The 15724-nt window shown below is 40.0% G+C and overlaps 2 protein-coding genes across 2 annotated transcripts in view; one reads left to right on the top strand and one right to left on the bottom strand.

The window, feature by feature from the left end:
• cenpx (centromere protein X) overlaps positions 1 to 15724 on the top strand; it is a 141454-nt gene that overhangs the window by 71766 nt on the left and 53964 nt on the right. The gene's annotated exons all lie outside the window — the stretch shown is intronic.
• On the bottom strand, positions 316 to 13925 carry timp2b (TIMP metallopeptidase inhibitor 2b). Its single transcript, XM_083779879.1, has 5 exons — positions 13554 to 13925; positions 3479 to 3579; positions 3278 to 3386; positions 2933 to 3057; positions 316 to 1501 (listed from the first exon to the last, which is right to left on the bottom strand). Exons 1-5 carry the CDS (start codon positions 13681 to 13683, stop codon positions 1304 to 1306), a joined length of 663 nt encoding a protein of 220 aa, XP_083636005.1. The 5' UTR covers positions 13684 to 13925; the 3' UTR covers positions 316 to 1303.

Here is a 15724-nt window from a genome sequence, read left to right as displayed (position 1 = left end):
GATGGATTAAATGTCACTAAATTATGTCGTTTTCAAACGAGATGATGCATCACTCTTGTGATGTTGTGACTGAAGACATAACCTCAAATCATAAAAACATTAACATTTGAATGATGTAATTATTGCCCACCCATAAGCATGTTTATTATGTCATAACAAGTTATGCTTTTTATTATCACACAATAATTAGGCTACACATGCAGGGATAGCTGTGCTATAGCTTACCATTGCCAGCAGAGGGCACCAGATTACTGCAATGATCAATTTCGATTTCTGTTTTCTTGTGTACAATGGGGGGGAAAAATCAAACCAATAGGAATTCTGGTGTTTTATTTGTCAATTGTACAGTATTGTTTAAGTTATTCGTGCATGCAAAATGTTGCCTTCTCTCAACAAAGTCTCATGTGAAACCAGCACAAGACCATTCTACTTTATGATAGTTTATAATCAACAGGTAGGCTTACAGAACAATCTTTTCACATATCTGTAAACTTGAGATGACCTTTACATGAAATTATCCTCAAACAGCCATTTCATGGTCATTTTCATGATTCTTCAAAGAAGATGCTTCATTTTCTTTTCTTTTTTATGATATTGTGAAGTATCATCCAACCTCCTTAAATAAAATATACTCTTAAACCAAGGCATCACAAAAAGAAAAGCAAAAATTATACTGTCATAGCTGTAATACAAAAAAACAAACAGACATCAAATTTGAGGATTCAACCCCCTTGTTTTAGACATGTATCGTTATAGAAAATATGAATGCTGCAGCGACTGTGTTCAAAGTGCATTCTACATCTATTAAAATATTTGTTTTTTAAGAAAACAGTCAGACAACTATGCCAAAAGCATCAATAGTGTACACAGGCTGGCACATGAATTGTGGTCATCAACGTCACACTCCGAGCAGTCGGATTTGCAATTAATTTAGATGATTTTTTTTATGTGAGTTCAAGAAATAAAGTACATTTACTAATAATAATGGAAGCAGCTTGGACAGAAATGAGTGGTACTCGTTTTTCTTGTGATAGCACCGCTGTCACAAAAAATCTACATCAAGATGCCAGCTGTACGATGTCTATTTATGAACAGGCAGAGTGTGATTGAAACTAGACCTCTTTTTTGCCTGACATTTTATTTTATTGAACAATAAATGCTTTTATGTAGGCTTATTGTTAAAATGTTATCGATGTGCAACCCCTATGGGTCTGATATTACACAATTTATTTTGGGACTGTATAGGTTATTTTAAATCGCAGACATCCTCAGTAACATCGAAGAACAGTGATGGTCGGTGAAGTTAAGGGTCCTCGATATCCATGAACTCCTTTTTGGGCGGTGACGACCCCCTGTACCAAGCACACGAGCCATCACTCCTCTTGATACAAGCAAAGTGTTTGGCCTGGGGTCCGCTGATGCTCTTCTCGATCACCCAGTCTGTCCACAGACACTCCTCCGGGGAGTTGATCATACATGGGATGGAGGTGCAGCGGGTGATCTAAGGATCGTGGAAGACAATCAAGTTTAGTGAGTGAACTATGTCTGTCACATCACATGCTGCTGAGGTGAGAACCCAAATGAGTGAACTATGTCTGTCACATCACATGCTGCTGAGGTGAGAACCCAAATGAGTGAACTATGTCTGTCACATCACATGCTGCTGAGGTGAGAACCCAAATGAGTGAACTATGTCTGTCACATCACATGCTGCTGAGGTGAGAACCCAAATGAGTGAACTATGTCTGTCACATCACATGCTGCTGAGGTGAGAACCCAAATGAGTGAACTATGTCTGTCACATCACATGCTGCTGAGGTGAGAACCCAAATGAGTGAACTATGTCTGTCACATCACATGCTGCTGAGGTGAGAACCCAAATGCAGGACACAAGGTGGGGGTGTTTTACAGGATACAGCAGTCAGGACACAGGTGAACAAGAGAAACTAAATCATGTGACAGGATCTCAACAAGGACTCACTTGGGAATTACACATGAAGGTGATTACAAATCAAATACTGCTGGAGCAAACAGAGACATACTGTAGAACCAAGAATACTGCAGGGAACAAAATTCAAAGAAATACAAAACCTAGAAACTATAATCAATGACAAAGTCTGTGACTGTGACATGGGCTGCCTGCAACAATCGATTATTGTCTTTACTTTGTCTATTTATCGATTGATCAAGAAGTGTGTTTTTCTTTTAAATATATATATATATATAGTTGTATACATCAATTAATTGTATACTACAAAAAGAGAGAAAACAGAAGATGTACAAGCTCACAGCTTGTATCTCTCCCTGTCTCTCTGTCTCTTCTCTCTCCCTCTCTTTCTTTGGCCGGCCACCGTAGAGCCTGGTTCAGATCTTTCTTTGGCACCGTCGTAAAAAAAAAGCTTGCTCAGGTTGAGCAAGAGACAACATCAGGTCATTGCTCTATATGTAATCTTGTGATTCGGCACTATAAAAATTGAACTGAAAAATTTATAAATTATGTATTGTCTCTACATGGGCTGTCCCCTCATAGTTAAATAATCGGTCAGATTACTGATAGACCAAGACATTTTTTATGCTTTTTTCCCACATGCTGAATGAATGATTTCTTGATAAATAAGTTATTTTACTTTTACTTTTTTAAAGTCTAAAGCCCAATAGTCAGTAGCCATTGTGAAATCAACTAATGTTCTGCTCTCTGCATGCAGCAAACACAAGGTTCTACATTAACCACTTGATTAACCACTTTCAACCTGGTGTTCAGAATGTTTGGGCATGTTATAATAGCAAAAATATCAATATGTAGGGCTTTAAGTCGTTAATTCATCTAATCTAGCAGTCGATTGATTCAACTACGTACACGTATTTCTTTCGTCAAGTCACTACTGTGTAATATTACTGTGTTAGGTTCTGACCCCCACATCCGTTCTCTTACCTTGCAGCCACAGCCCTGCTCGTATCGCTGTATCAGACTCTTCTTCTGGGTAGCGCTCATGACTTCCCAGGATTCAATGAAATCACATAGTGTGATGTGCATGGTCCCATCTGTCTCCAGTTTGCCTGTAGTAGTTTGAGTATAATGGGTCAGCATAGAAATATGCAAAATAACAATATTACATTGACTGTAGTTGACACACCAACATTTCAGCGTGGAAATAGTATAGCAGAAGCAATGGAAGGACAAAGAAAGGACAAAGAAAACCCCCTTGCATCGTATGAACATTTGATTATCGAGGCTCAATAGTGAGTATACATGTAATGTGATGTGGTCTCAGTTTACCTGTGAAAAGATATTCCTTCTTGCCATTGGTCTCCAGACTCACACCACACACTGCAGAGGAAGGTGCGGTGTAGATAGCATCCACATCCTGCTGAGGACCCTTGAACATCTATCAGTTTACACAAAGAGAATATAATCCATCATCAAACAAATAGTTCTTCATGGTGTTGCACCTCACCCAGCCATGAGATGTAAGTTTACCTTGATCTGCTTGATGTCATACTTGATGCGTTTGACTGGATGGCCATAGACGTCGTTTCCGGCATCAACCTCTTGCCTTCCGACCACCCTTGCCCTGATCACTGTAAAGAACAAATGTTCATGGTTTTATTTCAGCAACACATTTTAGACTCTCTTGTCAGTCTGTATCTGATTACTGCTCTGCGCAGATTTGGCGTGCCACACAGTATTAATCTGAAATGTTCATTTAACCCAGAGCTCGTAAAAATGGTCAATTTATACACTGCTGTTGGCTTGGATATGAAGAGTTTTCTGTTACCATCTGCTGGGAAGACTGGGAGCCATGAGTGTTTCATCAGCTGCAGTCAGAGAGTGGAATGTGTGCCGCTTTGCTCCCAGGCTCCTGAACCGACACAGGCGGAAGCCAGTCAGCAATCTTTGAAAAGCTGAACTAAACTGCCCCCAGCCCCTGCCGAGTCGACGACCGACCTGCCTTTCTGTCTGCGCAGAGGTGCTGACATGCATATAGACCTCTCTCTCTCTCTCTCTCTCTCTCTCTCTCTCTCTCTCTCTCTCTCTCTCTCTCTCTCTCTCTCTCTCTCTCTCACTCTCTCTCTTCTCTGCCTGCCCTTCTTCACTCTTGTGCACTCTCAGCTTCAGATTGAAGATACCACGAGGTTCAGAAATGAAAACAAATCTAAATGGAAAAACCTAATCGTAGCCAAGCGAGTGAGCTTTTGAGCAACAGCGGGGATACTCTTGATCCAATATAAAACATAACCCATGTAAATCAAATCACCCATTTGCCTGTTCTATTTACAGTAGCACTCTGTGTATTGTATGATTTCAAACATACACATAATAATGACTAAGGCAGAGCTTTTACATTTGGCAACATGCACATTTGAATTCCTTAATTCTGATCACAGGATAAGCAGGACCTTAATCTGTTGTGTAATTGAAAATTGTTACGGCCTGAGTATTATTACTATCTTCCTATGCATGAAATACGTTCAACCACATCACACTCAGCTTGAAGCAAAGGATGGAGACAAGCGACAGGACTAACGTTTACCAGATGTCTGCATGCTTGCAGTTAGGTGGCAGCTGCTGACATCCTCAGACCAGCCCTAGCCTTACTAAAAAAGATCCTTTCAGGGTTTTTATTTGACCAAACTATGAGGCTGTGAACCATATGTGCTCTAATTTGATTACAATAGATACTTGGGGAACATTACCTTTTAAGGCTATAAAGAGTCAATGGTTGGCAGGAGGGAAAAAACAGGGAAGAAGAAAGAAAGAGAAGTGTGTGTATAAACAATGGATGTCAAACTCAAATACACAGTGGGCCAAAATAAAAAAAAATGGTACAAGTCGAGGGCCGGACTATGTTTCAACACATGGGCACAGGTCATGAGGACATCCCAGGCAAACAGCAAAAAAGTAAATGCATTAAAAACTGAAAATGCATTATTATTATTAAGCTCAGTTTCCTGTTCTATGATCCTCACCAAGCACTGCTTTCATAGTAAAATGAGAAAGTAAATCAAATCAGTTGCATTAATTTCTTATCATAGTCTTCTTAGGTAATATTCTTTCATTACAGCCACACTGTCTCCACACAGAAGACCCACAGAGGTTTGCCCTCTGCCTCCCACCTGACTTGAAAACCCATGTTTTCAGAGTCCACCTTTCATTTAGCCATTTTTGGGGAGAGGGGTAGCTGAAAGTTGCTGATCAATAGTGAAGAGAAGACGCAGTCTTGCGCTCGCGGGCCCTCGTTACGTGCCAATGCACTCGCAGTGCATTGTGGGACTTGTAGAATTATGGTGGTCCGTGCAATATACCAGAGGGCCAGTTCTAATACTAATTAAATATTAATTCACGGGCCTGATTTGGCCCCCGGGCCTTGAGTTTGACATATCCCGTGTTTGTAGCCTATACAGGCTACAAACACAGGTAAGGAGGGAATAGCATGATCAGGCATGCAGGTGTGGAATGAACCCACTTTCCATAGCCATACACACCCACAATACTAAAGATGCGTTTTGGGTCACAAATTTCATTAAGGGAGAATTTCGGACTAGAGGTCCAGGTGTTATTTTGTGCAAAAGCGTATTATTGGCTATTTCCCCTACCATAACCCCTCAATGGGTGTTGGGTTTTAGTTTTAATTCGGTTATTTCCATCAAAATAAGTAGTAAAGTGTGCCGCTTGGGATACTATTTACATTATGAAGAGAGGATATATACAAAAAGAAAAACTAATTTACTCAAAAACACTTCTAGTTACGGGAACAGTGTGTGCAGAATCACACATACACTCCTCATAGTTCCAAAGTAGGTCAGGTAAAAATATATATATATCATATATCCACTAGCAGCCACTAGCAGCATCTCGCGTCATTCTCCCAGAGTTGACTTGATTGACAATTCAAGATTAAAACAATAAATAATGTAACGCTTTTATCAGAATGGTTTCGCCTCATTTGGAAATCAACCGCAGATGCAGAAAGATGAGAGATCATCTTCTAATTTAGACCGTAACCACTTAATATAAGTAAGAAGTCGGGAGAAGCTTATTGTCGGTATCACCCTATAATGCCTCTTTACAATGCGCTAGACCCCTGGGAGCTGGATTTGCTGAAGTAGAGTGCCACACCTGTGACCTTGTGGTCCAATGGTGAGAGCTCTAGCAACTGAGCTGACACATTTTAATTCACCTAGAATGCCATGCCTAAAATATAGACGCCAGCTTTAAAGTGTTTAAAATTGGACAACAAACCAGTTTTGTTCTATGGCTATGTTGGTCAACTATAACAGGTTTTAGGTTAATGTTTATCAAGTTTGATACTGTAGTGTAGATTGCCAGCACTTGGACAAAATACCATAACAAGTTATAGAGAGATAAAGGCCACCTTGTAATTGACTCATTTGAATTGCAGTGGAGAAAATCAGTGACATAAGGACTTTCTTTCAGCAGTGGAACTCTGGAAAAGTAACATGTGTTCAAAAGTAAAGCACTTGGACTCCCAGCCGTTTTTCCTATTCCTGTGCTCTTTTGGTAACCTATAGAGACCACTAAATGACTCATCCAGAAATTTCCCACCCCATGATGCCAAGGAAACAATGTGCTGGGCTTGTTCAACGAGCAAGATAGAGGTGACATTAAGGAGTCAGGTCAATCATCACCGTATGTGTGGTTGTGTGTCAGTTACTTGATCAACTGACTTGACCATTAGGAGCCAAGACACAGTTCTTGCCGGAAATGACAATCTTTATGTGGCAAAGTTTCCCCAAAGACAATGACAAAGACTTTGGAGCTAAGGAGCCGGAGCGTAGCCTACTGGCTATTTCTTCAGTTTCACAAACAATATAAAACAAATTGCAAATCGTTGCTGTCAGGCTATTTTATACTTTATCCAAGAGTCGTTAGCTGGGGGGCATCCGTTCGTCCGACGTACCAATAGTCCGACATACGTGGCCGACTCACCCGTGGCTCAGACATACGTGGTCAGTTAAGACACATACGTGGCCGGATCAGACACATAAGTGGCCGGTTAAGACACATACGTGACCGTTTAAGACACATACGTGGTCGGTTAAGACTCACCCGTGGCTCAGACATACGTGGCTGGTTAAGACACATATGTGGCCGGTTAAGACACATACGTGGCCGGATCAGACACATAAGTGGCCGGTTAAGACACATACGTGGCCGTTTAAGACACATACGTGGTCGGTTAAGACTCACCCGTGGCTCAGACATACGTGGCTGGTTAAGACACATACGTGGCCGTTTAAGACACATACGTGGCTTCCATGTGCTGTTAGGGTTAGGTGTGTCGTACTGTTAGGACCAAAGATATGCCTTAACCAAAGAAACGCATTAACAAGAGTGTTGTGATGAAAATTATTACTGTAGATCCATTTGAATGCAGGATATTTTTTCTATTTCCTGAAATACATGCATGGTTCCATACATGGTTTCCGTTCGGCAGCAACACTTGTCATGTAATTGCAGGGACTTTAAAGTCCCGAAGAGTCACCCATCTGCTCCCGCAAAGCCACACAAAATCAGTCTGAGAACAAAATTGAGCAATTGTGCAATTCAATATGATTTCTACTGTATTTGCAGCACCTCTATAAATATCATCAGCCCGGGATTGTTGTTGTTTATTGGGTGACCAATGCTGTTCCCCTGTCATGCAATAAATAAATACAAATGCCACAAATCATGAAAGCATCGTCTACTCTAAACGACCCAAAATTTGAATCACTTCAGAACCGCAAATGTGACCGCAAATGTGACAAATGTCACTATTTTTTTGCCAATTGTTTTTTACCAACCTACATACAGTAGGCTATATCACATATGTTTGCTGTTAAATTTAATAGTATTATTGAATTGGAAATAATCACTATACTAGTTACGAAAAAGAATAGTTGCATTACAGTAACATGTCAATGAATGACCATATCTTTCAAACACCCAAACCATGACCCTGAAATGAATTAATTTCTAACCATTCATGCACGTTACACACGCACATGTATGCCCCACCATAGGCGTTTATCAGGATGGGGGACAGTTATTTTAACACACCAAATAACGGCACCTTTCAATAGAAAAAAAAGGTCAAAGACAGATCAACACCTTGGTTCTGCCAGGAGTTATTTAAACATTAAACAAAGGTATAGTGCTTGGTCTCTGCCAGACGGCCAAGTCAAAATACTTTCTAGATCTTATCACTAGCTTCTATTCTAACCCAGGCAATTTTTGGAAAGCTATCGATTTAAATAAAAACAAATGATCTGCCTGCTACACATATCAAATATGATAACCTGGTGCTTGGAGATCTGATCCAGTCAGACTTGTCTGATTTTTGACAGACATTCTTTTTAAACAACCTGCCCATGGGAATTCCAGCAGTGCTAAATGGACCATATTCAATCATTTTCTTTTAAACTCTTCGCCCCACATGCTTTCTTTGATGAATTAGCAACAATTAATGCAAACAGTTAAAAAAGAATGCTATGGTTGTGGATGCAACAGATGGTTATCAGTGTTGAGCTGCACTGAGAAGCTGTACTGAGAGCAGCTGGCCTACATACAATTTGGACCGCAAAAAGAACTGTGCACTGGTTTAAACGTCTCCTCTGTTTACACAGCTTGCAAGGCTGTTCCTCCAGCGGAAATCAGGCTAGCATCAGCCACCTTTCAAGTCCTGAGATGATTTGCACTCTTTTCTTCCCAGAGCTGCACAGGTATAGCTACATACATATACCTACAAATCACTCCAACAAAGGTCAAATATAATTCCCAATAAATATGTGACCAGCAGCATTACGCTGCCTCAAGCCAAGCACATACACACACTGCCAACAATACTGCATGCCAATTTTACTCTGTTAAATTAACCTCCAGGAGTTTACTGTGCATGGAAGTGATTTCAATTTATGAGGAAAAACATCTAGCTTCTGTCCATCCTTTTTCATGATAAAGTGCTCTGTCTTATGAGCATTATGAACATTATATCATTGCTCGTGAACAATATAGGACTGGAACCTACAACTGGATGTGGCATTTCACCTGGACGCTCATTGTAACAAAGTGAAAGCCTGATATGGTACAGTTCATGCTGTTGCCTTAAGCCTAAGTAGTTATACTTATAACTATAACTTGAGTAGACTTTTCTAAATCTGTGGTATCACTTATACATATATGTATAATATCTTGTGTAATATCTTCTGACACAATCACGTGCTACTACTTAGTAAGCTAAAGTCCTTGAGGATTAATTGATTGCAGTCAAGTGGCTTGTTTCCTGCCTGTCAATTAGGGACCAGACATTTTGTATTATAAGTAAGCTGTCTGATATTAAGCTGAAGAGGTTTCCCCAAGGCAGTGTTTGTGGTTAGTTCTTTTGTTTGTTTTTTAATGAAAGCTGCATGTTCTTGTATAATACGTTTCTCATCCAGATGTTTCTATCTTGTCATTATCACGCAAAGATTTGTGTCCAGTCCAGAGCAATCTATGTGAGATTTTGACCACGATCAGTGCCTTGGTTGATGAACAATATGTTCCAACTAGGGCTGGGACTTAAACGGATTAATTTCTATTAATTAAATGCAGAAACAATAAAGCGCTTAAACAAAATAAAAGCGCTTAGTTTTTGCAACACAGAATATTTCTCACTGGGATGAATTTCAGGCGTAACAATCATACCGGTGCACGCAATGGGAGAAGAAGTCGATCAGACCACTTTGCTTGGCCCAGTGGATGGGAAATCTATATTTAAAAAAATAGCAAAATATAGAAATATAGCTAAATCCAATTTTATTGAAAGAAAAAAAGCTTCTCGGTCTCGGGTGGTCAAATATGATAGGCGATGAATTAATTACAAATACAATGCCTTGAATTAATTATATTAATTTATTTAATCGAGTCCCAGCCCTAGTTCCAACCAAACTAAATCCAATTTGATAGTTTCACAAGCTAGGTCGAGCAAAAGCCAAAGGGTGGCCTTCTTAGAGCTAAATCCGTTGTAAATGATCTGTTCTACTTTATCTAAAATCAATACAATTTGAATGAGAAAAAAATTATAATGCGTCAGCTAAAGTTTGAGAAACCTAGAATTGTGCTAGAAAGGGTTGTGCAAGAAAGGCTGATATTATACTAAATTACGAGTGTAAATCTATCCAGCATTTTCCATTTAGACTGTTTGATCCCATTGCAAATTATTTATGACCTTCTACAGCTTTCTTGTTTACGTCTGTAACTTTACTTATTGTGAGTTTAATTAAAGTTATAAAACAGTGTCCTGTGTGTCCAACATCATGATAATGTTGGTTCCATCTTTGGTGCCAGAACGGAGCTAAATGCCATGCTTTGCTGAAAGCAAATTCCACCCACCTTGGCAGTGGTGCAGGATGCTTGTATGGGCCTAGCTCTGGTCCATAGCCTCCTGAACTTCACTGCCGTTGCATTGAGGCTATGCGACCATTCTATTTCCTGGCTCGCATGAAACGTGGACCAACCTCTCCTCTGTTACGAAAATAAAAAGAACGTTTCACCTACTCACCAATACAAAGGCGGGCCGTGTTATTAGAAAGCCTACTTTCCTTAGTGGAAGCACTCTGAGCCCCCCACCACACGTATAAAATGTACTTTTTTTTGCCAGGAAGAGATTTTTTTTCACCAGAGGACATTTTTCTCTATGAGGGTTCTCTCTTGGCAATATCGGCAGAGGGCGCAGTGGAGTAACTAAAAGTATTTTTTTTCCCCGGTGGAAAACAATCCCTTTCTGGAAATCTTCACTGAGAAGGCCAAGGTCAGTATACCAATAACCTCTTTATTAATTTAACTCTACACATACAGGTCCATTTCCACAGTTAGATTAACACATTATTTTACTGTGTGTGGAGGCATAACATGATCCAGCAGGATCCATTGCTAATAAGGCTCATGTCTACAAGACTGACTTCCACAGTAGCCAGAATGCTATAGATAGGCCTATAGCCTTGCAAATGTGTGTTGTGTTGTTGCAATGTTGAACAAAAAACAAATCTGGTCAAGGGATATAGTTTATCCCATTCTGAACGGGGACCCATTTTGGTGTTAGCATCATGTCATGCTTTAGCTATTGAAAAATAGCAGATCTACAAGCTCATAGCGCGCCACCGAGTGGCGCGCTACGAGCTTGTAGGTCTGCTATTTTTGAAAAATCGAAGAGCGACTGACATTTCTAGAATCTGATCTCAGGTCAGAATGGTTTAATCAGACCAGTGTGTGTCCAGTGGAAACCTCGTATGAATCTGATCTCAGGTCAGAATGGGTTATATATGTTTATAACTTTACTGCGAGTAACATAATCTTAGTTATTTATTGAACCATGGATCATGGGACATTGTGTTATGGGTCTTTTCAATATGATTTTGTGATTTGATTTAGAAAATGTGAGGTTTTTATATTGGCCAGTTTTCAATTTCACAAAACTTAACTAAAATAACTGGTGGACATCTTTTCTTAATACTCACACTTGAATCAATGAAGATTTGAGCCCAGTCCTTTTCTACAAGAGAGCATGGGGTTCTTCTCCAAGTAATATTTGGAAACAATGCAGTCAATGAAAGTTATTCAATATTAATTCAGTGAGTCCATCCACAGTCCACCAAATTAAACTTGACATAATATTCTCTCAAAGTTGACAAAAGAGAAGTTTGAGAGATGATCAATTTCCTGATCTCTGATGAGAAAGAAAATGCAGAAATTCCCTCTCCTTTTATAGCATAACTTACTGCATTTAGTGATTTTTCCAGGCTTCACAGCCATGGAATCCAATGGTAAAGGGAAACCTTTAAATAAGTCAGCTACTGTAACATACCACACGCTCAGCCAGCTCACAACCAAGAAAAAAGATCCTCAGCAAACCTCAATTTAAATAGTTAGACAGGCTGCTCACTGTTAACTGTAACATGAGGCCAATGTTGCACGGCACCAACAGGCAATGGTTTGTCAACAGTCATATAAATGGGGGGAAACATAAGCCAAATTCCAATACCCAAAATCTCGGCCACTCACTCACTCACACTTGGTCACTGCAGCATGGCAAATTATGGTGAAATTGGTGAGCTGCTGAAATATGTTCCCATCTTGTGAACTTACATGGCCCACGACCCCCAAAAAGAATCAATGTCATATTTGAACTGGGGACCCTCCAAAATAATCATATTTGAACTGGTGACCCCCCCCACGCCGACAAGCACTTGCGGGTCAGGTGCTTGTCACGGTGGGGGGTCGGTTTCACAGCTACTGTGAAAATAGCATATCTACAAGTTCGCAACACTTGCAAGGCGTTGGCCAATGTTTGGCCAGTTCTTATAATATGTTTGTTGATTAACTTTTTTGTTCAAAGTTTTTTTATTAATATATTTTAAATCACATAAGGGTCAATGAAACAATAGCATACGCCCCCTCCCCCCAAAATAAATAATAAATAAATAAATAAATAAATAAATAAATAAATAAATAAATAAATAAATATATAAATAAATAAATAAATAAATAAATAAATAAATAAATAAATAAATAAATAAATAAATAAATAAATAAATAAATAACCGACCTATAATAAATAACCGACCCATAGGTTGAGAACCACTGTTCTTTATGGTAGGAGTTTTGTCATGCATACACATCGTTATCACCGTATAGACCTCTAACAGGCAGAGCAAATTAAAGAGTTCAACCATTCTCTTTCAAAATGATCCTGTCCTGTCCGTGAACACATACAATAAGATCTAGAAAGACCTAGAAAGACCTAGAAAGATCTAGAAGACCTAGAAAGATCCAAAAAGAGATAAAGAGATTGAACTGTGAATGGACCTGGGATGAAACTGCAGAGAAAGTATAAATGTTCAGTTCAGGTTGGCATCCCTTTCATCCAGCCAGGAGAGAGAACTCATGGATGAAGGGCAAGTGAATTGGATGTGGTATACAAAGAAGTGAAGTGAGCAGCAGCAGACAACATCGGGAATGGATCACTACAATTTGAAGCTTATAAATGAGTAGCCTACTCAGTCTCTCCTGATTGAATTGAAATTGTAATTATTGTTGAGCCACTTTCGATGTATTAAAGAGCCGGGGAGATGGGAAGGCCCGGAAACAAACACTCTGGAGTGATGTAGACTATAACCTCTATAAGATCTTGAACCTCTTAAAGGAAAACCTAAAGAGAAGACAAACGTAACAGCACCTTTAAATAGGACTATAAATAGGATACAAGAAAGATACATTGCTATAACCTGTGGTTTTTACTTTATTCTAGTCAGTTCATTTAAATGTAGCCTATTTAATTCAATCCAAATTGATTTATTGGTTAATAAATGTATCTGGGTCAGACTCGGGACAATCTTCAAATGAATGGGCAGCAAGGACAAATGGTTGAAATGGATGGGCCTATATTTAAACAGCCGTATAGTGTGAGTATAATGTCAACACTATCCTTAGTATAGTCATGTCTCATGTTGTCCCCATGGAGCCAGAGGCTGTTGAATCAATGCGTTTAGGCATCTGCTAGGCAGCGGCTACTTACCGACATCTGCGTTGCAAAACGCCTGTTGAGGATGCGCAGGGGAACAGCTGCATGCTTCTGCAATCTCTTCCACCCGCCACAGGAACAGGACGACCAGGGTGACAAAACAACTGCTAACCGTCCAAGTCATGTTTGGAAATGTGTGTTTATAAAATATGAACAACTAAAAAAATACAAAAAAAAATGTAATGTAAAAATGTAATACAAAATGTGCAGTCTACAATCTATAAGAAATCAGAACAAATCCGTCCGCAGTTTCAAACTACTCTCATCAAAGAGGGTCCACTTGCTTCACTGCTCCTGCTTCAGGAATGTGTTCATTCTATAACAGACTGCAGACACACAGACAGACGTCTCCTTCAGTTCCAATGTGTTTTTGTCTCTTCTGTCGGTAGCGGTCGCGTTTTATTGCAGGCAGCCTGAGCTCCTCCCCTGTTGTGGATTCAGCCAGTGAGTCGTGAGATGAGCATCTCGTATAGGTGAATATAAAATGATGGTGATTTAATCATAACACTGTGTATTACTTCATAATTATTATGGAAAATAACGTATGGCGTATGGTAAGCACAGACCTTTGATTGATTGATTGATTGATTGATTTGACATTTAATTAACAGTTTGTACAATGGGTATAGACGTACAGTTCAACGAAAGTACTGCTAAGAGGATAAAACCAGGAAAAGCACTAAGAGTTGTTTACATCAGGGTCCTCAATTTTCAATTAATCAGAAAATTGTGTGAGGCTACTTGTTGCAAAGGACAATACAGCCTGTTCATTTTCTGTTGTAGCCAATTAACCTTTACATTAAAATTTGCTTTACTCTTGATACAGTATCCTATATGTAGTCAAATCAAACAATGCTGTCATCTTTTTTTGTTTGGGTTTTCAGTTAGGATGTTTTCATCCATCACATGTGGGAGAAAACCAACAACCCTAATTCTTGTTAACTGTTCCTTACATTAGACTGTGGAGGAGTCCAAGTGTTAATATGTGTATGCTATTACTATGATTGGTTATAATTTAAAAATGTGATTTCAGGCCCAGGCCGTAGCGTAACGGTCTGGACACCGGACTGGTGATCCAGTCGCAGTGTGCCGCGGGTTCGACTCCCGGACCCGACACGGCCTTTACCGCATGTCATCCCCCATCTCTCTCCCGTTCCTGTCAGCCTACTTTCTATCCCTTAAAAAATCAATAAAGGCGTAAGCCGCAAAAAAATATCTTAAAAAAAAAAAAAAATGTGATTTCAACATATATATATATATAGGCCTACAAAGAAGCACTTAAGTTCCCTGTGATGTGTTCAGACTTCTATATGCTAGGCAAGCAACATTTCATTAGCTGTTAAAAACACTGCAACACTGCAACTCCACATGAAAAGGCAAAGGAAGGAGTGTGTGTGTGTGTGTGTGTGTGTGTGTGTGTGTGTGTGTGTGTGTGTGTGTGTGTGAGAGAGAGAGAGTGTGTGTGTGTGTGTGTGTGTGTGTGTGTGTGTGTGTGTGTGTGTGTGTGCGCGTGCGTTTGTGCATGCCTGTGTGGATCCGTGTGTGTGTGTGTGTGTGTGTGTGTGTGTGTGTGTGCGTGCGTGCGTGCGTGCGTGCGTGCGTGCGTGCGTGTGTGTGTGTGTGTGCGTGTGTGTGTGTGTGTGTGTGTGTGGTGGGTTGGGGTGGGGGGGACGCGGAGAGAAGTGACATCATCCCCTTAAAGTTAATAGATTCAATCTGGTGGCGATTCCCCTAACGTAAGCTACCCAAACCTTCCTCCCTTCTGTGCTGCTTGTGCTCTAATGAAAGAAACATTATGCTACACTATAGTCAAAATTCCTGGGTCATTTCTCATCCCTTGCACATGCACAAAAGTGGATGGATGGCTTCTTTGTTGGAAAGTTCAATACTGCAACAACACCACCTCAGGAAAATGAGGATCTCGCAGTTTGGGTTTTGTGGCCTGCAGTGTTGACTCTGGCTCAAGAGCAGAGATCACAGTGAGGGCATGGTGTGTAACTATCAGGGTTGATGATGATGATGATGTTGAATAATGAAAGAGGATACTAGAGAGAGGGACTGTATCTGCTGTGGGCTCCTTCCTTGCTCCCTGACATCATATTTGGCCCCTTGCTGCCGGTCTGTTGGGCTCTCCAGTAAATATTTCCACTCGTTTCCATAGTTTA

The sequence above is a fragment of the Protomyctophum parallelum genome, assembly GCF_964188405.1.
Source record: "Protomyctophum parallelum genome assembly, chromosome: 13".
NCBI lineage: Eukaryota > Metazoa > Chordata > Actinopteri > Myctophiformes > Myctophidae > Protomyctophum > Protomyctophum parallelum.
Note: the sequence above shows the minus strand (reverse complement) of the source record. Positions and strands in the feature narration are given on the sequence as shown.

Coding starts and splice junctions, on each gene's coding strand:
- timp2b (XM_083779879.1), bottom strand. CDS start 13,683: ATGACTTGGACGGTTAGCAGTTGTTTTGTCACCCTGGTCGTCCTGTTC. Junction 3,580..13,553: donor GTTTTGCAACGCAGATGTCG/GTAAGTAGCCGC, acceptor TGTTCTTTACAG/TGATCAGGGCAAGGGTGGTC. Junction 1,502..2,932: donor AGCAGGGCTGTGGCTGCAAG/GTAAGAGAACGG, acceptor CACGATCCTTAG/ATCACCCGCTGCACCTCCAT.